At 53.8% G+C, this 23,581-nt stretch overlaps 1 protein-coding gene across 1 annotated transcript in view; it reads right to left on the bottom strand.

Moving 5' to 3' along the window:
* The window catches only part of ATP2A3 (ATPase sarcoplasmic/endoplasmic reticulum Ca2+ transporting 3), a 50,988-nt gene that overhangs the window by 9,413 nt on the left and 17,994 nt on the right, over positions 1-23,581 (bottom strand). The window contains 9 exon segments of the mRNA XM_074297775.1: positions 2,601-2,821; positions 2,985-3,227; positions 3,229-3,296; positions 3,299-3,320; positions 3,966-4,184; positions 4,579-4,704; positions 4,882-5,013; positions 5,165-5,267; positions 5,977-6,065. Of these exon segments, the coding sequence (XP_074153876.1) occupies positions 2,601-2,821; positions 2,985-3,227; positions 3,229-3,296; positions 3,299-3,320; positions 3,966-4,184; positions 4,579-4,704; positions 4,882-5,013; positions 5,165-5,267; positions 5,977-6,065 (1,223 nt within the window).

The raw sequence follows: 23,581 nt of genomic DNA, 5'->3' as shown, positions 1-23,581 counted from the left end.
ACCATAGCTAGCAATATCAATTCTTAATCTACATGCGCCTAAGAATATGAGCACCTTAAAGTACGCTTCCAAATCTAGACAAATTGAACCAAAAGATAATAAAGAAAAAAAGTTGAGGACCTAAATAAAACTTTAGGAAAATTAAGTATGATATACCTTTGATTATTACTGAATGGAAATAGAAAAAAAATTCTTCTAAACTACATATGGGGGGCAGCTAGGTGGCGCAGTGGTTAGAGCACCAGCCCTGAATTCAGGAGGACCCGAGTTCAAATCTGGGTCTCAGACACTTAACACTTCCCAGCTGTGTGACCCTGGGCAAGTCACTTAAGCCCAGCCTCAGAAAAAAAAAAAAAAAGGAAACTACATATGGCATCTTTACAAAAAATAAACATATCTTGAGGCACCAAAAGTTTACCAAAATCATACAAAAGAAGAAATATTAACATCATTTAGTTATCATGATACAATAAAATTTATACTCCATAAAGAGCCCTGAAAGAAAGAATTTAAAAAGTAACTAGAGATCAAATAGCACAATTCTAAAGATGTGGTAGCTCAAAGAACAAATTATGGAAAAACAACAGAAGATTTCACCAAAGAAAATTATGATAATGAGACACCCTTATAGAACGTGGCTAAGAGTTTTGGGAAGAAGTTTATATCTCCAAATGTTTCCATCAACAAAAGAAAGAACAAATCAATCAGCTGGGCATGCAATTTCGAAAAGTTTGGACAAATTAAAATCCTTGAATAAACAGCAAAGTAGAAATTATGAAAATAAAATTAAAATAAAAAGACCCATGATCTGATAAATAAAAGGAGTTTTAAAAAGCTAACAAAATATAATTAACTAACCTGATCTAAAAGAGATGAAAACCAAAAGTGTGTCAAAAATGAAAAAGGATAATTTATAACTGTTGAAGAAAAAATGGCAAGAAATTCTTGGAACTATTGTCTAATTATATGCTAGCTGATAACTTAGAGGAAATAGATGGGTGCTTAGAAAAATATAGATGATCAAGATAAGAAATAAAGTCTTAAAAAACCCAGCATCAGAAAAAAAAAAAAAAGTCTTTGGCCATAAATGGACTCCCAGGAGAAAAATATCTGGGATCAGACGGATTTACAAGAGAATCCTTTTAGACACTGGAAGACAAGTAACATCAACATTGTGGAAACTATCTCTCCATCCAATGGCTTTTTATGATGTAAATATGACCTTGACTTCCAAATGAGGGCAAGACCAAGCAAAGAAAGACCAAAATTCCCAATGGAAGAGGAGGATGAAGAACATAAATATTCAGTTGCTTTTGTCCCCAGACGCTCTGTCTGTCTCTCTGTCTCTATATCTCTGTCTTTCCCCCTTCTCTCCTCTTTTTCTGTCTCTCTGTCTCGGTCTCTCCCTCTCTGAGTCTCTGTCTCTCTGTATCTCTCTCTCTCCTTTCTCTGTCTCTCCTCCCTCTCTCTGTCTCTCTCTGTCTCTCCTCCCTCTCTCTGTCTCTCTCTGTCTCTTCTCTCTCTGTCTCTCTTCTCTCTCTCTCTCTCCTTTCTCTGTCTCTCCTCCCTCTCTCTGTCTCTCTCTCTCTCTCCTCCCTCTCTCTGTCTCTCTCTCTCTCTCTCTCTGTCTCTCCTCTCTCTCCTCCCTCTGTCTCTCTCTCCTCTCTCTCTCTCTCTGTCTCTCTCTCTCCTCTCTCTGTCTCTCTGTGTCTCTTTGTCTCTGTCTCTCCTCTGTCTGTCTCTCCTCCCTCTCTCTCCTCCCTCTCTCCTCTCTCTCTCTCTCTCTCTCTCTCTCTCTCTCTCTCTCTCTCTCTCTCTCTCTCTCTCCTCCCTCTCTCTCCTCCCTCTCTCCCTCTCTCTCTCTCTCTCTCTCTCTCTCTTCTCTCTCTCTCTCTCTCTCTCTCTCTCTCTCTCTCTCTCTCCTCTCTCTCTCTCCTCCCTCTGTCTCTCTCTCCTCTCTCTGTCTCTCTCTCTGTCTCTCTCTCTCCTCTCTCTGTCTCTCTGTTTCTCTTTGTCTCTGTCTTTGTCTCTCTCTCTCTTCCTCTGTCTCTCCTCCCTCTCTCTCCTCTCTCTGTCTCTCTCTCCCCCCTCTCTCTGTCTCTGTCTCTCTTTCTCAGTCTCTCTTTCCTTCTCTTCTCTCCCTTCCCCATCTGTTCCCCACCTGTTGCACAGAGGCCTACTTGGGTATGCGGAGGACACAGAGGGAAGTTGCAACAACACAAAAGCGACGAGAGCCGCCCCACAAAGCCCAGGGTGGGGGTGAGAAAGGCCACCTCTGTGCCAGAGAGGTAGCGCCCACCCCCCGCCAGGCGCTAACGGGAGTGTGACTCCCATGGCCGTGCCCCCCAGCAGAAGTGGGCCGGGTCCGATAGACTCGGCTGCCGCTGCCTCCCTTCTGGTGACTGGTGCAAACTCTAACCTCTTATTGTGGAGGTCGGGCCCCTTCTTCCTTGGGGGAACAAAACTCTGAGTGGGGCTTGGGACGTGGAGGAAATCCGTGGGCACCCTTTGGGGGATGACCTCACTGGCGCTCCGGCTCCTCCCTGGCACGGCCCCCTCCCCTTGGAGCTCCCGGAGCCCCCCGCGGCCCCGGCTCTCACCACACGACCTCCCCAACGTTGGAGGAGATGAGGTAGCGGATGAACTGCTTCATGTTGTTGTAGATGGCGCGCCCCTCCTCCACGGCGGCCACGATGGTGGAGAAGTTGTCGTCCGACAGCACCATCTCGGCCGCAGACTTGGCCACCGCGGTGCCCGAGCCCATGGCGATGCCGATCTCGGCCTTCTTGAGGGCGGGGGCGTCGTTCACGCCGTCCCCAGTCTGCAGGGGGAGGTGGGGTGAGGCGGAGGCCAAATTGGCTTAAGGGGTCGTGGGGGAGCCTGGGCCTCAGGCGGGGGTCCCCACCAGGACGAGGGCTCTCCAGGACGGGCCCCTGAAGGCCGGTGGGGTAGGCTCCCTCCCAGCCCCGGCGCCCCGCCCTCACCATGGCCGTGATCTCGCGGAAGGACTGCAGGTACTCCACGATCTTGGACTTGTGGGCGGGCTCCACGCGGGCGAAGCAGCGGGCGTTGAGGCAGGCGGCGCGCTGCTGCTCAGGGGCCATGTCGTCGAACTCGCGGCCCGTGTAGGCCCGGCCGGCCACGTCCTCGGCCTCGGAGAAGATGCCCACGCGCCTGCAGATGGCCACGGCCGTGCCCTTGTTGTCGCCCGTGATCATGATCACGCGGGATGCCGGCCCTACGGCACATCTCCACCGCTGAGGCGACCTCCCTGCGAGGAGGGTCCAGCATCCCACGCAGCCCACAAAAGTCAGCTCCGTCTGTGGACGAGAGAGCACCCCTGTTTGGGCGGGCCAGGGCACGAGGGGGCGCCCCCCCACTCTGCCCAGGGTACTACCTGCCGCTAGGTGGGGGGGGGTCAGGCCCGGCTCCCCGTGCCCACCTGGGCTCCTGCCCTCCCCTCTGCTCTCCCCATGCCCACCCCGGGCCCCTGCAGCACCCCTGCCCTGATGCTCTGGCCGTGGCTCCCCGGGCGTTCTCAGCCAGACGAGGTGCTGGGCTCCAGACCCGGGGCCTGGCTAGTTGTCAGAGCAGGAGGCCGGGACTTGGGCCCAGGAGGCCCCTGGGGCAGGAACGTTTGGGACGAGGGGTAGGAGCCACAAGCTGAGACAGGCCCAGGAGTTGCTCCCCCAGGGGGGCTTCACGTACTCAATGCCGTCCTGGAAATACAGGTGGCTCCCAAGGCCCCTGGGGGAGGGGACGCCAGAGGCTGCCAGGCTGTGCCCAGGGTTTCCTGAGTGAGACTTAGGAGTGAGGCTGAGAGAGGGATGAGCAGCGGAGGCGAGAGGGGGCAGGGGGTTCTCGAGAGGGGGCAGGGGGTTCTCGAGAGGGGGCAGGGGGTTCTCGAGAGGGGGCAGGGGGTTCCCGGGGGAAAGGGAGACCTGGATGCAGGCCCCCACCCTCACCTCGTACTCCACGAAGCTGCCGGCGTCGTCCAGCCGCATGTCCTCCATCTTGTGGGGGTTGTCTCGGGTGGCCAGTGCCAGGCAGCGCAGGGTGTCGATGCCCGTGCCCCAGTCCCGGATGCGCGCCAGGATCCTCTCCCTGGCCGCGGGGCCCAGGGGCACGGTCCGGGTGCCGACGCGCATGTAGCTGCAGCGCTCGATCACGCTTTCGGGGGCTCCCTGAGGACCGCAGAGGGCTCTGTGGGGGCGGGGCCCGGGCGGCCCTTTCCTTGCTGGCAGTGCCCCCCCCCCAAGGTTCTGCTGGAGCCCTCCCTGGCCGGAGAGCTCACTATCCTGGGGACGCTCAGTCCATCCCCAGGAGCACTCGCTCTTCCGCAGCCGGATCGGCTCATCCCCTCCCACTGCCCCGCGGCTGTGACATCCCCAGGTCCCTCCTGGCCTCCTGTCCGGCCTCCCTGCTACACAGCCTCGAGCTCGGCTCTGGAGGGCCCTGAGCTCCCGGGAGGGCGGGGAAGCAGCACTGCCCCATTTTACAGGGGAGAAAACTGAGGTTTGCCCAGAGTCACAGCCAGGAAGTGGGGAACGCCGCCCCCCCCTCCACCCGGAACGGCACCTTCACAAAGAGCTTGCTGCCGGAGGTGGGCTGGGCCGGGCCGGTGGGCGTGCAGTACACGGACATGGACTTGCGGTCCCGGGAGAACTCCAGGGTGCACTCCTTCCTCATCAGCTGTTTGATGACCTGGGGGGGTCAGGGGCGGGGTCAGGGGCACAGGTGGGGGCGATGGGAGGAAGACCCCGGCCGATGCCGGGAGGTGGGCAGTGACCCTGGGGGAGGGGGACAGCGCCGAGGGGCCGTGGGGGGGCGGGGGAGCTTTCCCAGAGGGCCAGAAACGCCGAGCCCCCCCCCCCCACTCACGGCGTTGCAGGCTCCGGCGCGCTCCACCTCGGACAGGCGGCTCACGTCCGTGTCGAAGACGTTCATCTTCTCCACCAGGCAGGTGAGCGCCGTCTCCGTGGCTTCTCCCACCTTCTCGTACACCTTCTTGGCCTGGGCGCGGGCACACGGACAGGGTGGGGGGGGGCCGAGACGCCCCCCGCCCCGGCGCAGCTCTCTCCCCGTCCCTAAGGCCCTCCCTGCCCCGCTGGGGCCCCAAGAGCCGGAGCCGGGACTCCGGGGCCCGGGGCGGCCGCCCCCTCACCTCGCTGTAGTCCAGGGAGGAGTCGTTGCAGAGGGCGCAGATGGTGGCCAGCTCCACGAGCCCGTCGTACTGGCTGCTGCGCACCGGCTCCCCGTCCTTCAGCCTGCGGGCGCACCCAGCCTGAGCAGCCCCTTCCCGGCCGGCGCCAGCCCCGGGCGTGCTGCGCCCCCTCTGCCCCCACGCCGCGCCCTCCCGGGGGTCTCAGCGGCCCCCTGCGCGCACTGACCCCTGCGGCTTCCCTCGCTGCCCACCTGAGGCTTCTCTTATTCCTCCCGTCCTCCTCCGAACTGCCCCCCCGCACCCCCGCCGCCGCCAAGGGCCCCAGCACCGGCACTGCCTCGGACCCCCGTTTCCCCTCCCCCAGCACTCCCTCAGACCCCCAGGCTAAGGGACCAGGGACTGGAGGGAGCATTGCTCCCAGCAGGGGGCAGTGTTGGCCACGGAGCTGCGGGGCCTTGGGGACCAGCCTTGCGGACCCTCGCCTTCCCACCGGCCAGCCCTTCCCGGGTGCCTCCGTCGCCCTCCTGACCCGGCCGGGCTGCCCTCGGCCCGACCCTCCGCTCCCCGGAGCATTCCTTGAGCTCCACATCTGAGCCCGGCCCCAGGCAGGGCCTCCCCCTGAGGCCCTGGATGTGCTCCCTCGGAGCCTCCCCAGGAGGCCGCTCTGAAGGCGGCCGGGGAGACCCCCCGGAACTGGCCCCCTCCCTGGGAGCTTCCGGCCAGAACAGAGCCCGAGCCCGGAAACAGAGGAGGGGCGGGGGAGTGAGGGCGGCTCCGGCCGGGGCCCTGACCCCCCCTCCCCCCCCACTCACACTTGGCCTTCAGGCGCGTAGGTAGAGCCCGTGATGCTGAACTCGTGGAGGCGGCAGTCGTCACCGTCCGCCCGGTCAATGATGAACATCTGGGGGGAGACAGAGGCGAGAGCTGGGGGGGGCGGGCAGAGAGGGCCCCCCCAGGCTTGGCAAGTGGCCGCAGGCTGACGTTGGAGTGAGCTGAGTGCCGGCACACAGTGGGCTCGTCGTGAATATTTAGTGGCTGACTGAGCTCGGGCTGGAAACCAGGGCACCCGATGGCGGCTTCCTTTGGCTGCCGGGGGACCGTGATGCCGGGCTTAGACATCCTACGCCCCGAGCCAGGAGCGAAAGCTACCCGAGAACAAGGCTCGATGGTCCCGCGACAAGCCCTCATCGCCCGACACCCCTGGTACCTGCGCCCAGATTTAGCAGTGCTCCGCATACAATAGGTGCTTAATTGTTGTTGGCTGTACTGACTCTTCTGCAGTTTCCTCTTAAACTTCTTTAGTATTATGGCCTCAGTGGAAGTATTTTTACCCCATTTTATGGATCTCAGGGTTATCCCAATTTGAAGGTTCTAGATATTATTATCCGCATATTCTTAGGGATCCCGGTGTCTTTATCCCCATTTGCTGGATCTCGGACCCAGACTAACTCTTGGGAGTCTAGAATGGCTTTACAGGGAGGCAGGCAAAATGCCCCCCCCCAGCATGGCGAGGGCTCAGCCAGCCCAGCTCCCCCCTTCCCCCCCCAGTGACCCCATCCTTCTCCTGCTCTAGCCCCAAAGCGGCCCCCCTTGGAAGGAGCCTGAGTAACTCTGCTCAGACGCTCCTCCCATAAGTGACAGGGCCCAGGGCAGCCTCCTGAGGTCAGCACCACGGCCAGAGGCGGAGGCCCAACTAAGCAGGCTCTGGGCCAGGGCAAAGAGGAGCTGCCACCTGGGGCTGCCCCGGCCTCCCTGGGCAGGGGGCGCTGGGAAGGGCTGCGGCTGCAACACCGGCCTTCCAAGAGCCTCCTCGGGCCGGACCCACCCGCCCTGGAACAGCGACGCTGGGGGAAGCACCTGGGGCACCATGCGGTGCTCCCTAGGCGCAGCATCCCCCAGCAGGGGTGAGCCTGGAGGCTGGGGGTTGGGAGCCACCTGGAGGTCCGACCTCCACCCATCAGCTGGCCCAAGGAGGCCAATGGCGGCTGGGAAAGGGCTCAGCCTGAAAGCTCCCCAGCTGGGTGAGACCTCTGCCCCCCCTATTCCCCGTGGGCCTGGGGCCCAGAGCAGTGGGGGGCGAGGCTGGCGGCACACTGACACAGGGGCAGCCCCGGCCCAGAGCCGGCCCAGAGCAGGGAGGAGGGGACAGGAGGTGGAGGAGGGGTCAGGAGGTGGAGGACAGGAGGCGGAGGACTGGACAGGAGGTGGAGAGGAGGACGAGATTGCCCACAGCCCAAAGACCCTCCCTCTGATCTCCTCCTCCTGGACCAGACGCTCCCTGAGGGCAGGCAGGGCCCAGCCTCTCCTGCTCCTGTCTCCTCATCCAGGGGGATGTTCAGCTGCTGAGGGGCAGAGGCTGGTGGGCCCAAGTGTAAGGAGCACACGGGGCCAGAGGTCAGCCCCAGGAGCCTTGTCCCCTGACAGTTGTGGAGAGGGATTGGGAGGGGAGATGCTCGCCTTCCCCAGGCTCCGGGGCCACCTGGCCCATTCCTGCTCTCTGCACAGACCCAGACCCCCTATCCCAGAGCCTGTGGCTCACACTGCCCCCCTTGAGACCCCACGTCCCTTCTGGGTCAGGGCAGTGTCCATGATGGGGTCCTTACTCAAGAAAGAGAGGTCTGTGGGAGTGTGTGTCTGTATGCTGGTAGTATGTGAGTGTGACAGTGAGTGTGTGAGTGTGTGTGAGTATGTGTGTGTGAATGGGGGTGACAGAACAGATGCAGAATCCCTTCCACACTTGGCATAGCCTCAGGGGACATCCGGTGGGGGTGGGCCCAGGCCTGCTACCCCTCGGTCATGTACAGAGCGCTGGGTTTCTCTCCTCCATGAGCCAACAAGCATTAATTAAGCACCGAGGGTGAGCGTGCCGTCCTGGGGGTGCCACAAGTTGCACAGTGATCCCGAAAGCCTGAGCTGTCCCCAGCGGGCCGGCTCACCACAACAAACCCTGCAACCCTTCAGAGGACATTTTGCTGAGAGCCTGGGGCCTGTGGTGAGGGGGACCCTGCGCCGTGTAGCCCCCAAGTTCACAGCCTGCCGGGATGGGGCTCCCAGGGCTAAGGTCCTGCTGCCCCAGCCCCCGAGAGCCCAGAAGAGGCGTCCAGGTCGTGCTGGATCGTTTCCTTTCATCCTGGTTATGGTTATGTTTTCCTCGGCCTCTCTCCGGTTCTCCTGAAGCTCCCAGTTTCACTTGGTCACAGTCACTGATCTCCCATCTTATCCCCTGTGGGGCCATGAGCTCAGCCACACAACTTCTGCCTCCTCAACTTACCGAGGGCTTATTTTATGACCAAGAGCGCACTCTATTTTGGGCGAACTCAGCGTGGACTTGGAGAAGATGTAATCTCTATTTTGTCCCCTTCCACTTGCCCATCTGTCCCATTTCTCCAGCTTGTTCAATAAATATGTGGGATCCATGCCTTTGCGCTCATCTTCCTGCTCCCTTTGTGCTACAGCGCTCATGGCCGGCGGAGCCCCTCCCCCTTCTACCTGTTTATTGGAGCCATTCCTCCTCCATCGCTGGATGGCCCGACCTAAGGGCCAGACTCGGCGTGACCGTCCTGCTGGTCGCCTGGCATTAGCTTCTGCTCCTTTTGCCAGAACATCCTCATCCTCTTCTGACAAAGGTCCAGCCCAAGCGCATGTCGCTGCATCTTTTTTTTACACTCAGATCCACCCGTGGGGCTCACAGTCCGTTCTGTTCTAAGTTCCCCAAGAAAGCGGGTGGCCGAGCCCCGGGAGGAGGTTTCTGTCCCCTGCCCTCCAGGCTGCGGTCTCGGTCCCCTCCAAGTCCAGCTTCTCTGGGTCGTCACACTCGGGCATCAACAACTAAGTGCCTGAAAAATCTTGACCTTCACAGTCTCCAGGCAGGGGTCTTGGGGGGCTGCACCTTGGGGACACTGTGTGTCATTGGCCACACTGGAAATGCTGTTTTCTGACTTTTCCCCCCAGCCTGGACCTGGTACTGAGGGCTTGCTTTCATGCATGCTGCGGGAGGGCGGGGACAGTGGGCCATCCTGGGCCACTCTGGGACTGGTCCTTGGTAGTTAGGAAGCCCCAGGGACTTTGGAGGAGAAGGTCAGAGTGGGCTGCAGACTGACTAAGGAGAAGCTGCCCTGGACAAAGGCACCAGGGCTTTCTGGGAGGGATGACCAGGGCCAGTCACCAGTGGGCTCCACTCAATGTTCTGGCACCAGAGGAAGGGTCCCCATGGAGGACCCACAGCCAAGGAGAGGGGATATCTTCATCTTTTGTCTATTTCACCTATGCAACATCTCTAGTCAGTTTTCTCTCTGCAGCATCTCTAGTCAATTTCACCTCTTAACATCTCTTTTCCATTTCACCTTGGCTGCATCTTTTGTTGATTTCACCTCAACAATATCTCTCCATTTCACCTCTGCAACATCTCTAGTCAATTTCACCTCTGCAACATCCCTCCACTCTTCCTCCTCTGCTCTGACGGCCCCATCCCGGTGCAGGTCCTCATCACCTCCCACCTGGATTACTGAATGACCTTCTGAAAGGCCTCCCTACCTAGTCTCTCCCCCCTCTAGTTCCTCCTTTATTCAGACACCAAAGTGATCTTCCCAAATTGTGGGATCATCCTCCACTACTCAGTAAACTCCAGAACCGTCCCATTGCCTCCAGGAACAAATACAAAGTCCCGTGTGGCCTCCAAGCCCTGCATCACCCTCTCTAGTCTCGACACACCCGACTTGCCGACTCGTGCTTCTACCCAAGGGCATTGCTGATGATTCCACCACCAGACAAGACGTTCCATGGCTCGAGGTCCCCGGGCCTCGAGCCTAGCTGCTGACCTCCCTGGCTTCCTTTAAGCACAACTAAAATCCCATCTTCTACAGAAAATGTCTCCTATGCCCTGTGAATTCCAGTTCCTTCCCTTAGTTATTCCTTATTTGTCTGGTATAGTCTAGGATCTGTTAAGACAAACAAGGCTCAACCAGGACTGCAAACACAGCCAAGGAAGGAGCTGGAAGCCCCTCCCCCAGAGGGGTAGCCCCTGTGTGGAAAGAGGCGAACTTTCCGGACGTGAGCAGCCAGCTTTGCTTGTCCTTGCATGTGTCCCAGAGGCTTTGTTCTTTATTGTGATTGGTTGAGAGGATGGGGGGGGGCTGCCAAAGCAGAAAGCCAGTGAGAGCGTCACTCTGTTCTGGATGCTCGGTGAGGAGGGGCGATGAGGAGCACAAGCCAGAGGACTGCCGGGAAGGTGCAGGGGTCACGCACTTTTTGGAAAGAGCAGTAAGCTCCACATGCTCAAGATCTGCATTTCCTGCCCCCACCCAGTATTGGATCTATTCCGTATGTGGGGAGGCCCCTTTGATCCGTGCTCATAGGCTCACAAGTGGGCCTCCCCCCATATGGAATCCCATCATTGCCCCGCAGCATCCAGGCCCCCCGGATTCTCCCTTGTTGGCTCCTCCACCTCGTGAAGGACGAGGGGCCACTGGGACTCAGAGAGCTCCTGGCTGTCCTGCCCCCCAAGAGCCATTAGGCGGGGTCCTCTGCCCTCCCCAGGAGGTCCCGCAATCCTGCCAAGGTCTCTTGGCCTAAAGCTTGTGGCCCTGGAGGCACCAGGGACTCGCCAGTGGGGATGTCTTCTGGAGGGAACTCCACAACCCAAGGAGGCGCCCATGGCCAAGTTTTGCCTTCTCTTTCCTCTTCTCCAGCTCCCGGGGAAGGAGGAAGCCTCCCCAGATGCCCGAGGACCGGGCCTCACTAAAGACCCGCGGGACTGTTGCACAGAATGCTGGCATGGGACAGTGGGGGTGGAGGGTGAGCGAGGAGGCTGACAGCCTGGGGGGTCTGCAGAGCAGAGGGCTCTTCTGAGTGGCCTCCAGCAAGTGCTCCGGGCTCCCTTCCCCTCAGCCACTGGCGCCCTAGGACTCTCCCTATAGGGGGATGAGCAGGTTTATCACCAAACCCGAAGGAGGGAGGGAATTCATGCAACCACTTCACAGATAGGGAAACTGAAACACTAAAGCCAAGAGACTTGTGCAAGGATGGGGCGAGGTTCGGAGGCCACGAATCCTGCTTGTCTCATGCCTCCTTGTTTCCCCCCTCCCCCCTGGGGCCCTGGAGTGAAGGCCTCTTGAGCTGGAGCTGGGAGGCCGTGAGGCGGGCACGCCCAGCAAGAGCCCTGGGCCTGGCTGAGGAGCCAGCCCACTACCCCTCTCCCCCCTCCCACCAGGTGAGGATGAGGAGAACAAACATGGCACAGAGCCAGGGGCCGCCTCCCAGACCTGCCCTTTTCCATGACACCTGGAAAGCTCTCAAGCCAAACAGGAAGAGCCTTTGGGCTGATCCAGGGGCAGCCCTGTGCCCAGAGAGGTTTGTCGAGGAGCCGCTCCTGGGCTCCGGCCTGCTCGGGGGAGGGGGAAGTCAGAATGGGACCCCCATGGGCCACCCTCTCTCAGGGGATGTCCCCAGCTCCACCTCTTGCCCCAGGCAGCTGCTCCCAGAGGCACTGGCCCCTGCCCGTGGGCAGCAGCAGTGACTACTGCAGGAGCTCAGGAGAGAGTAAGGGTGTCAGGAGACTGGTCAGAAGGAGACTTCAAGGGGCACCATCTGGCACTGACGGGCAATCCTACTGACCGTGGGCAGTCTGGGGCTGCAGTTCCAGGGCATAGGCAGGCCTAGGACTCAGTCACAGGGGAGCAGGGGCTCTGGTTGCAGTTTCTAGGCAAAAAAAGTGACCACACAGAGACCGCCCCTCTGCCACAGTGCCCTCAAGCACTGAAAACTTACAGAACCAGCTCAGAAAACAGCAGCAAAAGACCTAAAACTGCTCCCATGACCCCCGGAGCAGTCCAACTTAACATGAAGCTCAAAATCATCAAATACAGGGGCAGCTAGGTGGCGCAGTGGAGAGAGCACCAGCCCCAGAGTCAGGAGGACCTGAGTTCAAATCTGCCCTCAGACAGTAAACACTTCCTACCTGTGTGACTCTGGGCAAGTGACTTAACCCCAATGCCTCAGCAAAAAAAAAAAAAAAAAAAAAAAAAGATCAAATAGGCTTGACAAATGAACAAACATCTGACCATAGAAAATCACTATGGCAACAGAGATCAAAACCCAAACTCAAAAGAAGATAATGATGTCAAAATAGCTAAATGCAAAGCCTCAAGGAAAAGTGTGAACTGGGCCCAGGTCCCCCCAAAATCGCAGGAAGAGCTCAAAAAGGATTTACAAAATTAAATAAGAGAGGTGTGGGGGGAAATGGGGAAAGAAATGAGAGTGATGCAAGGAGAAAATTGGGAAAAGGAATGAGAGATGTAAGAAGTCATGGGGAAAAAAGAGCCAATAGCTTAGTAAAATTGTCATAAAAATACTAAAGAAAATATCTTAAAAAAAAACAAAAAAACTAGAAAACGTCTAATGATAAGAGGTGCAAAAAAATCACTGAAGGAAAGAACTTTTAAAAAAAATATAATTGTTCAAATGTAAAAAAAAGATACAGAAGTTCATTGAAGAAAATATATTAAAAATTTAAATTGTGTGAGACTCCATGAGACATCAAGAAACAATAAAACAAAATCAAAAGAATTTTAAAAATAGAAGAAAATTTAAAATATCCAACTAGGAAAAAAGCATCTAAAATGTGGAAATATGTATAGAAGAATAGCACATGTTTACTTGCTGTCTAGAGGAGAGGAGGGGAAGGAAGGGAAAAAATTTTGGAATACAAGGTTTTGCAAGGGTGCATATTGAAAACTATCTTTGCGGATATGAACAGACAATTCTCAGATGATGAAATAGAAACTATATCCACTCATATGAAAGAGTGTTCCAAATCACTACTGATCAGAGAAAATGCAAATTAAGACCACTCTGAGATACCACTACACACCTGTCAGATTGGCTAAGATGACAGGAACAAATAATGATGAATGTTGGAGGGGATGTGGGAAAACTGGGACACTGATACATTGTTGGTGGAGTTGTGAAAGAATCCAACCATTCTGGAGAGCAATCTGGAATTATGCCCAAAAAGTTATCAAACTGTGCATCCCCTTTGATCCAGCAGCGCTACTACTGGGATTATATCCCAAAGAAATACTAAAGAGCGGAAAGGGACCTGTATGTGCCAAAATGTTTGTGGCAGCTCTTTTCATAGTGGCTAGAAGCTGGAAGATGAATGGATGTCCATCAGTTGGAGAATGGTTGGGTAAATGATGGTATATGAATGTTATGGAATATTATTGTTCTGTAAGAAATGACCAGCAGGAGGAATACAGAGAGGCCTGGAGAGACTTACATCAACTGATGCTGAGTGAAACGAGCAGAACCAGAAGATTGCTGTACACTTCAATACTGTATGAGGATGTATTCTGATGGAAGTGGATATCTTCAACATAGAGAAGATCCAACTCACTTCCAGTTGATCAATGATGGACAGAAACAACTAGACCCAGACAAGGAACACTGGGAAATGAATGTAAACTGTTAGCACTACTGTCTATCTACCCAGGTTACTTATACCTTCGGAATCTAATACTTAACGTGCAACAAGAAAATTGGACTTACACACATATATTGTATCTAGGTTATACTGTAACACATGTAAAATGTATGGGATTGCCTGTCATCGGGGGGAGGGAGTGGAGGGAGGGAGGGGAAAATTTGGAAAAATGAATACAAGGGAAAATGTTATAAAAAAATTACTCATGCATATATATACTGTCAAAAAATTTATAATTATAAAAATTAATAATAAATAAATTAATTAATAAATTTGACTCAGGGAAAAAAAAAAGATAAATATTTGCATTATACAAAAATGGTGGCCCAAAAGCAAAAAGACTATTAGAAGAATTAATGTCAACAGAATAGAGTCCTTCTCTGAACACTCTATGAACTACTGTTCATTGCCATTAGGGAGGGTAAGTTGAACCAAAAAAAAAAAAAACCAAACCACAGGTCCTCCCTCAACCAGCACTACACCACCCTTATGTGGAACCATCAGTTACAGTAAATGGTAGTTTTGAGTGCTATGGGTAAGTTAATTTACCTTGGCAGTATACTTTCTAGAAATGTCCACATCCCTAGGAATGACTTGCATTCTTTTTTTTTTTTTTTTTTTTTTTTTTTTTTTTCCTGAGGCTGGGGTTAAGTGATTTGCCCAGGGTCACACAGCTAGGAAGTGTTAAGTGTCTGAGACCAAATTTGAACTCAGGGCCTCCTGATTCAGGGCTGGTGCTCTATCCACTGCGCCACCCAGCTGCCTTGACTTGCATTCTTGTAAGTTTGACAAAGTTCTTTATAAATTTAAGATATGAGACTTTTATCTAAGGAATTGTTTATAAAAAAAAAATTCCCCCCCAGTTTTCTGCTTTCCTTTTGATCTTGGCTACATTTGTCTTGTCTATATAAAAACTTTTAAATTTAATGTAATCAAAAATATTCATATTACATTGTACAACAATATTTAATGTAATTAAAATTAATTCATCTTACATTTCAAAAAAACTATCTTTGCAAGTACTTTTGAAAATAAAAAAAACTATTTAAAAAAATCTTAAGAAAAACAAAAATTATTGGACTACCTGAAAACCATAATCAAAAAAAAAAAAAAAAAAAAAAAGCCTAGACATCATCTTTCAGGAAATTATAAAGGAAAACTGCACAGATATTCTAGAACCATACATTAAAATAGAAATTTAAAGAATTCCCCAATCACCTGAAAAATATTCCAGAATGAAAAGTCCCAGAAGTGTTCTAGCCAAATTCCAGAGCTCCCAAATCAAAAAGAAAATACTGTAAGCAGCCAGAAAGAAACAATTCAAATATCATGGAGTCATAATCAAAATTACATAAGATTTAGCAGCTTCTACATTGAAGGATCAGAGGACTTGAAATGAAATAGTCTGGAGGGAGAACTAGGATTACAACCAAGTATAACCTATCTAACAAAACTGAGTATAACCCTTCAGGATAAAATAATAGATATTCAATGAAATGGCGGATTATCGAGCATTCCTGATAAAAAGAGCTGAATAGAAATTTTGATTTTCAAATTCAAAACTCAGGAGAAGTATAAAAAGGTAAAAAAGAAAGAGGAAATCATAAGGGATTCAATAAAGTGAAACTTTCTACATTCCTTCACAATAACTCCTATAAACTTTATCTCTGTTAAGGCAGTTAGAAAGAGTAAAAATAGAGAACACAGGTGTGACTTGGCTATAATAGATGGATATCCAAAAAGATAAGATGAAATAAAGGACTTTCAAGTAATCCCAATGAGAAGACCAGAACTGAACAGAAATTTTAGCATTCCCACACAAGGCTCAAAGAGAAGCATAAAAGGGTAACAGGAAAGAGTAATCATAAGGGAGTCAATAAATTTAAACTGTTTGCTTTCCTATGTGGGAAGATGGTACTTATAACTCCTGAACTGTCTCATTATTAAAGCAGTTAGGAGGAGTAAACATAGACAGAGGACAGGGATGGGAGTTGAATATATTAAGATAATAGCTTAAAAAATAAAATTAAGGCATGAGAAAGAGAAATGCACTGGGAGAAGTAGAATGGAGTAAATCATCTCACATAAAAGAGATACTCAAGGAAGAAAAGGTGGGAAGATAGTGTTAGCCAATGTCTGCACCTCAGTCTCATCAGAATTGGTTCAAAGAAGAGAGAGAGAGAGAGAGAGAGAGAGAGAGAGAGAGAGAGAGAGAGAGAGAGAGAGAGAGAGAGAGAGAGAGAGAGAGAGAGGAGAGAAAGAGAGAGAGAGAGAGAGGAGAGAAAGATGAGGGGGGTGGATAGAAATGTACCTCACCTAATAGGGAAATGGAAGATGAAGGGGATAAGAGATGCAGGGTGGGTGGCATAATAGAGGGGAGATGGGATTAAGGGAGGCAGAGGAGACAGGATGAAAAGAGAGGGAAGGAAATACATCATTAGACACCAATACTGTGAATATGAAGGGGATGAACTCATCCATAAACAGCAGAATGGATTAGAAGTCAGAGTCCAACCACATGCTGTGCAAAAAAGACCCTCCTGAAGCAAAATGACGCATCCAGAGTTAAAAGAGCTGGCACGTGGGCACAAATGTTGGTCGCGGCTCCACTTGTGTGGCAAAGAATTAGAAACAGGCCGGGGTGGGGGGGCTGCCCATCAGTGGAGGAGGGGCTGAGTACTTCTGGTATATGAAGGTAATGGGCTATCTTTGTTCTATAAGAATCGATCACCAGGAGGATTTCCGAAAAGCCCGGACTTACGAGGACGCCTGAAGTGAGCCAAACCCGGCGAACGCTGGACACAGTAACAGCAAGATCGGGCGATAGACTTGGCTCTTCTCAACAGTTCAGTGCTCCAAGGCAGTCCCAATAAACTTTAGATAGAAAATGCCATCCACATTCAGAGAGAATTGTGGGGACTGAATGTGGATCAGAGGATACTGGTTTCCCTTTTTTTCTTCCTTGTGGTTTCCCCTTTTGTTCTGGTTTTCTCTCCCAACAAGACTCATGTGGAAATAAGTAAAAAATGAATGTACATATATAACTTAAAAAAATAGAAAAGAAGAAAGGGCGAGAGTAGAATCTAATATACTTCAGCTGCAGTAAAAAAGGATTGATAGCAATCATGATCTCAGACAAGGCAAAAGCAAAAAAGATCTAATTAAAAGAGATCATCAGGGAAATGACATTATCCTAAAAAGTATCACAGAAAATGAAGTAACATCAGAAATGTTTCCAGCAAGTTTCTCTACTAATGGTGTCATTTTCAAATATTTATTGAGGAGAGAACTGAATCAAATTCATAAAATAAAAAAAAAGAACCATTCCCCAACTGATAAATGGTCAGAGCACATGAACAGGAAGTTTTCAGGAGAAGAAATCAACGCTACCTCTAGTCATATGAAATAAGACTCTCCCGCACTAACGATAAGATAAATGCAAATTAAAGCAACCCTGAGGTGCCATCCATCAGAAGTGACAGATGCCGGAAGGGATGAGGGAGAAACGGGACTCAAATATTGGTGGAGTCATGTGTGCTCCAACCATCTGCGAGAACACTTAGAACGAGGGCCACAGGGCTTTAAAACCATACATAGTCTCTGACCCAGCAACACGCTCCTCGATCAGCGTTCCAAAGAGATCACCTTAAAGAGAAAGGACCCCCAGCTACAAAACTATTGAGAGCTCTTTTGTGGTGGCGAGGCACCTGGAAATCAGTTAGGGAATGGCTGACCATGTCATGGCATGTGATTGTGATGGAATGCTGTTGCGATAGGGGAAAACTGGGAAGATTTATATGAACTGATGCAAAACAAACTGGGAGATCAGTGTGCACAGGACCAGCAATGGTGAACGCCTCAGCTACTCCGCTCAAGACAGTGACCCGAGATAATTCCAAAGGGCCCACGATGAAAAAATCCTTTCCACTTTCAGAGAGATCTGATGGACTCTGAGTGTAAAGCAAAGTACAGTTTCTCCCTTAAATTTCTGGCATTTTTTTTCCAATATGGAAATATGGTTTGCATGACTTCACATGTATAATGTATATGATATTATTTGCCTTCTCAGTGGGTGGGGAAGGAGTGGGAGGAAAAGACTCTAGAACTCAAAATTTAAAAAAAAAATGCTAAAAATAAATAAATAAACTTAAAAAAATAAATGCCTGTGGGAAGAAGGAAAGAAAGAAGGGAAGGAGGGAGGGAGAGAAGGAGAGAGACAGAGATGGACACACAGAAAGAAAAAAGAATGCTAAAATAAATAGCCTCTAGAAAGCAACTGCAGATGGCAAAGGGAAAAAGGAGAGAAAGAAGGAAGGGAGGCAGAGATAGAGACAGAAAGATGGAGAGACAGAGAGACAAAAAAAGATGGAGAGACAGAGAGACAGAAAGATGGAGAGACAGAGTGATAGAAAGAGATGGAGAGACAGACAGAAAGAGACAGAAATAGAGACAGAGACAGAAACAGAGATAAAGACAAAGACAGAAATAGATACAGAAACAGAGAGATAGAGAGCGATGGAGAGACAGAAAGAGAGAGAGAGACAGAGACAAACAGAGACAGAAACAGAGGCAGAGAGAGACAAAGACAAATAGAGAGAGACAGAGAGGAGGCTGTGCAGGTGAAAAGGGCCTGGGGGGGGCAGAGGGAACAGTGGCCCCCCTCTGCCCCCAGCTGCTCGGGTCAGAGCGAGCAGCTGGGTCTCACCAAGGAGAATGGAAGGAGCGTTTACATTTGTGACAAACAGCCAGGAGGAAGTGGCTGCACATTCATCCATAAACAGGATAGGAGAGCCCTGTCCAAGCCGGCCCAGCTCCCTCGCGGGCGGCTGGCGCGGGGCCAGTCCTCGGACTCCCGGAGAGGCTGCTGGGGCTTCTGCCCTTATAAGGCCGGAGGAATCCCGCTGTCTCCGGGGAAAGGTCCCAGAGGAAGTGGCTCTGGGCCCGCTCCCCCCCTGCACCCCCGGGCCCTCCCAGCCTTTGTTCATTATTGGAATGGGGATGGAGCCAGAACGCAAAGGTCACCTGTCCCTCGGGTGCCAAGAAGGCTTGGCATGCTTCCCAGGGTGGGGGGTGGGGAGGACAGGTGAGTCAGAAGCACCAGGAAGACCGGGAGGATCAGCTCCTCCGCCTCCAATGAGCAGATCACCGGGCCCCAACAGCTGCCGTGGACAAGGCCGTTGGACCTCCCTTGGCCAGCTGGGGAAAGGGAGGTTCAAGAGGCCAGCCCCACATTTCTCTGGGGTGGGTCCCCAAAGGGCTTTCTGCGATGTCTGGTCCCCCGGAAGTGCCGGCAGCCCTGGGTTGGGGAGCAGAGAACCAGGGGTCCCCCCCCCACTGCGGCCATGGCCCTCTGAGAGGCTCAGCAGAGACCACAGCCCGAGGAAAGGCCATGACTGACACCTCTGAAGGGCCGCCCTGAGCCCCTGGGTTTCTGAGAGCTTTCCCGGCCTTTAGGTTCCCTTTGCTCACACTGGGCTTCCAGTTCATAAAGCTCATGCACATCCAAGACCTCAGACACTGCTACCAGCAGCCCTTGATATGAGGCTGAAGTGACCAGAAATTTAGGGATCAGCTGAGACTCAGCGCCCAAATCACCCGAGCCCCAGGCCAGACCCCGGCGGCCCACTCCTGGCCCTTTTCCAATCAAGGCCAGCCCAACAGCGCCCCCCACAGGCCTGGCCCTGCTGCAGGCCATGGAGAAAGGAGACCAAGTGAAAGAGGCAGGAAAGAGGGCAGAGGGGGCTGCCGGGAGCCGAGGGGATGGGGAAGGCTTGCTGAGGGAGGGGGCACGCAGGGCACATGCAGGGAGATGAGGCTGGGCGAGGCGAAGGCAGAAAGCTGATGCCGGGGTGGGGGGGAGGGGGGGCTTGGAGACCTCCATAGCCTCCCCTGACCCTCCTTCCATACTGGAACAGCTCTGGGGGGGGCGGGGAGAGCCTCCCAACAGGCAGCCTCTTTGTGACTCCAAGCACCCCTCACTTTGGGGTTTCCCCCCTCCCCTCCCCCCCAGTCTCTCCTGGTTCTGTCCTCTGGAGCCCTCACAGGACAACCCTGGAGATTCTCTAAGAAAAGCTTCTGCTTTCCCAGGCTCAACATGTCCTTTCATTGATCATCTAACTCTTGGAGTCACGACTCGGTATACAAATGTTAGCAACAACAGAAAGAAATTGAGGGGATTAGGAGAAATCAGGAGAAACTAGAAATACTTTGCTGGGAAAACCCCAAGGAATCAGCAAAGATAATAATGGAGACAATAATGTCAGCAAAGCTGCGGGAAACAAAATAAATCCTCAGAAACCAGCAGCATTTCTACATGATTACAACAAAATGGAAGAAGCAAGAACAGAAAGGAAAATTCCACTCTAGATGACTACAGAGCATGAGGGGATCCGCGTCTCAAAGCACACACAAGACTTATATAACCGCAGTTACCAAATGCTCCTAAAACAATGGAGAACAAGTTACGGGGCTGCCAGGATGGCCCTCACCCACAGCGGAGCTCTGCCAAGGGGGCAAAAAGGACAACACACCAACAGCTACTTCTCACTTTAACCCATCTCCATAAATGACCTCACAAGCCAGATAAAATAACATAATTTCTTTGGAGTTTAAAATTAAAACAAAAGAATATTAATGGAAATGATAGAAAGAAAGAAATGTGAAGGGGAAATAGCACTTATAGACCTCAAATTATATTGTAAAATAGCAGTCATTAAAACAAAAAGAATAGAGGGATGCATCAGTGGAACAGAATAAGCAAGAAGGATTCAGAAACAACTCAATTGCCCAGTGTTTGATAAAGTGGAAAACATGAACTGCCTAAGGAAAAAAAAAATCCAATTTGATAAAGCAAAACAAAACAAAACAAAACAAAACCTGTTGATTAAACTGGAAAGTAACCTGGTGACAATTAGGCTTAGACCAATGCTGTGCACCAGAGTTTTTCCAACAGGGCAGCCAAGGTGGCTTGGCCACCAGTCATTCAGAACGTCTCAGGCACATGGAGCCAAAGGTGAGGGCATTCAGGACCAAGAGGAGTGACAGAGGGTCAGACCTCTTCCTCCTCCCCCCCTTCTTTCTTTATTCTGAGGCTTCCAGTTCATACATTCAACCCCTGAGGGATCACTTGTCTTCACAGAGGAACCACAGTGCTGGGGCAGGGGGGAGGGGATGAGAAGGGCAGGAGGGGCCGGAAGGGGCAGGGTCTTCCCTTTGGGGCTGAGGTGGAGGGGGTGGGTCTGGCTGAGAGACAAGGTGCAACAGGAAACCACCATAGGCCGCCTGCCAGAAGCTTCTCTCCCATGAGACAGGAGAAGGCTGAGCGCCTGGTGGAGGAGCCAGCGGGCTGCAAAAGCTCAGAGGGGGGATGCAGCGCCGTGCTACCCGGGCTGCAGAGCACAGGCTATGTTCCCTGACCACAGGAAGTCTGCAAGCACCTTGCCAGGGGCCGGCCCCGCCCGTTGTTCCTCCAGCCCCCACAGTGATGGTCTTCCGCAGAGACCTGTGTTCGAATCCCACCTCTGACCCTTCCCGTGGGGGGCCCGTGAGGGGCCTTCAGAGCCCAATACCTGCTCTCCCAGCAGAGAGAGGCCGAGGGAAGGGGGGGGCAGCTGAGCTCAGATGGTGAGGAAAGGCCTGGGGGGGCACAGAAGGACAGGCCCAGGAGCTTCCTCCCCCACCCTGGGCCAGAATCTCATGGAACATCTGGGAAAGTTCCAGGCAAGCAAATGAATAATTTGTGCGGTCTCATCCAGTAAGCAGAGCTGGGGGATCTGGTGACCTGCCGGGAAGGGGGCTGGGGTCAGAGCTGTCCTTGGGAGGAGATCAGGCCTCCGGCCTCAGGCCCTCACCTCCCCCCCCAAGAACTTGGCCACAGTCCTAGTGAAACGCTGCTGGCCTTGGGGGCCATGGCCCAGCCTCTCTGGGCGGCCCTGCACGGGTCAAGGGAGGCCCCCAGAGAGTTCCCCTTTCTTTCATTCTGAGGACACTGGCGGTCGTGCCTTGCCCAGGCCCCGCCAGCACATTCAAACTCAGGTTCTCCTGCCTCTAGCCCGGTGCTCTATCCACTGTGCCACACAGCCCGCCCACCTTACTCTCTTCCAGCTTACGGGCCTCCTTCCCTCTGGCAAACCCTCACCAGGCCCCAGCTCGGCCTCCACCCCTCGGAGTCCCTCAGCCCACCGTCCCCCATTCTCAGAGGGGGCTCGGACCCCCCGCCCTGCACATGCTGCCTCCCTTAAGGCTCTCTGAGGGCAGGGCCTGTGCCCGCTGAGCTCCCCAGCCCCAGCTCCTCCTGGGCGAGGTGGGGGAGGTGCTGGGAAGGGGCCCAGGAAATGAGCCAAGGGCCTAATGTTATTGTTGTTCTTGTCTTTGGGCAAAGTTCTCCTTGTGCCAAGGTGGCAGCCGCCAGCGCTGAGGCGGGCAAAAGCGGGGGGCAGGGGAGATGGCCTGCGCTGACGGCCTCCAGGCCTGGGGGGCTCTGGGGGGGAGGGGCTCCCTCTCCTGCTGAGGTGGCCTTGGTCAGAAGGACACCCCGCCCGGGGCGGCCACCAGCTGCCAAGGTCAATATTGAACAGCTGTCCCCAGAGAGGGTGGGAACAATGCCTTCAGCTCCCTGCCCGGGGAACTCCTAGCAGGTAAATAGGGGCCCAGCCCAGCCCGGCTCCAAGAGGAGCCGCCTCTGAGCCAAGGGCGGGGCGGGGGAGGGAGGCAGTGAGGCGCCCCCGGCCCCCGTGCCAGCCGGAAGCCCCGAGCTAACAGCCCCGGGGCCGGCCCTGGAACAGCCTGGTGCAGGCGGAGCAGCCAGGCCGGCTGCCAGAGTGAGCACAGAATGCCCCGGTGCCCGCGGAGGGGGCAGCGGCGGGGGCCAGGCGGCCCTCCACAGCTCCAGGGCGCCTAAGGGGCTACTCTGCTCAGCTCCCCCAGGGCTTTGTAAGGGGATGGGCTGGGAGTCACCCTCCAAGTCCAGGGTGGCCGGGTGTCGGGGCCTGGGCCGCCGCCAGGTAACAACAGTGCCCCTCAGGTTACAATCCCCGGTGCCCCTCAGGTTACAATCCCCGGTGCCCCTCAGGTTACAATCCCCGGTGCCCCTCAGGTTACAATCCCCGGTGCCCCTCAGGTTACAATCCCCGGTGCCCCTCAGGTTACAATCCCCGGTGCCCCTCAGGTTACAATCCCCGGTGCCCCTCAGGTTACAATCCCCGGTGCCCCTCAGGTTACAATCCCCGGTGCCCCTCAGGTTACAATCCCCGGTGCCCCTCAGGTTACAATCCCCAGTGCCCCACAGGAAACTCCTGGTCAAACGTTATGTGGTCTATGATGATGGATGGGCCCAGGCCAGAACCAGGGCCCCTCAGGACAAGGGGGGGGGCTCCAGCAGAGATTAGTGCCTGGGGTCCCAGGGACAAGAATAAGCTGGTCAGCCTAGAGCACCGCTCCCCCCCCCACCGTCCTATCACAGCTATGGTGGCCAGAAACTGAAGTCTCATGGGGGCCCCCCAAACTTGAGAAAGGGATGGAAGCGCCCCACGGGGAGAGCCCATTGGCCCTCCCAGCCCCTCCCCTGCCGGCAGCAGCCTGCCCACCCTCGGGCCAAGAAATACAGAGACTGCCCAGAGCCGCCGCAGGGGGGCCCCCAGGCCCGCCTGCCCCTTCCAGGCCCCACCGAGCCTGAAGGCCAGGCCATGACCCCCTGGGGGGTTTCTGAGGGGAGATGATTTCCTTTTCCATTTCTCAGGCAAGCAGGGAGAGGCGGTTGGCCCGGAGTCACACAGCTGGGAGCCTTCAGGGCCGGGCTTGACCTCACCCCCCACCCTCCACCCCGGCTGGCGTGCCGCCCACCCAGCTACCTCCCGACAGCCGCCCCGTGCGGCCGTGTCCCACCTCCAGAGGAGCACTCCCGCTGGAGACAGACAAGAGGAGGAGGAGGCGAGGACTCA

This window comes from Sminthopsis crassicaudata, chromosome 3 (genome assembly GCF_048593235.1).
Source record: "Sminthopsis crassicaudata isolate SCR6 chromosome 3, ASM4859323v1, whole genome shotgun sequence".
Classification (NCBI taxonomy): Eukaryota; Metazoa; Chordata; class Mammalia; order Dasyuromorphia; family Dasyuridae; genus Sminthopsis; species Sminthopsis crassicaudata.
Note: the sequence above shows the minus strand (reverse complement) of the source record. Positions and strands in the feature narration are given on the sequence as shown.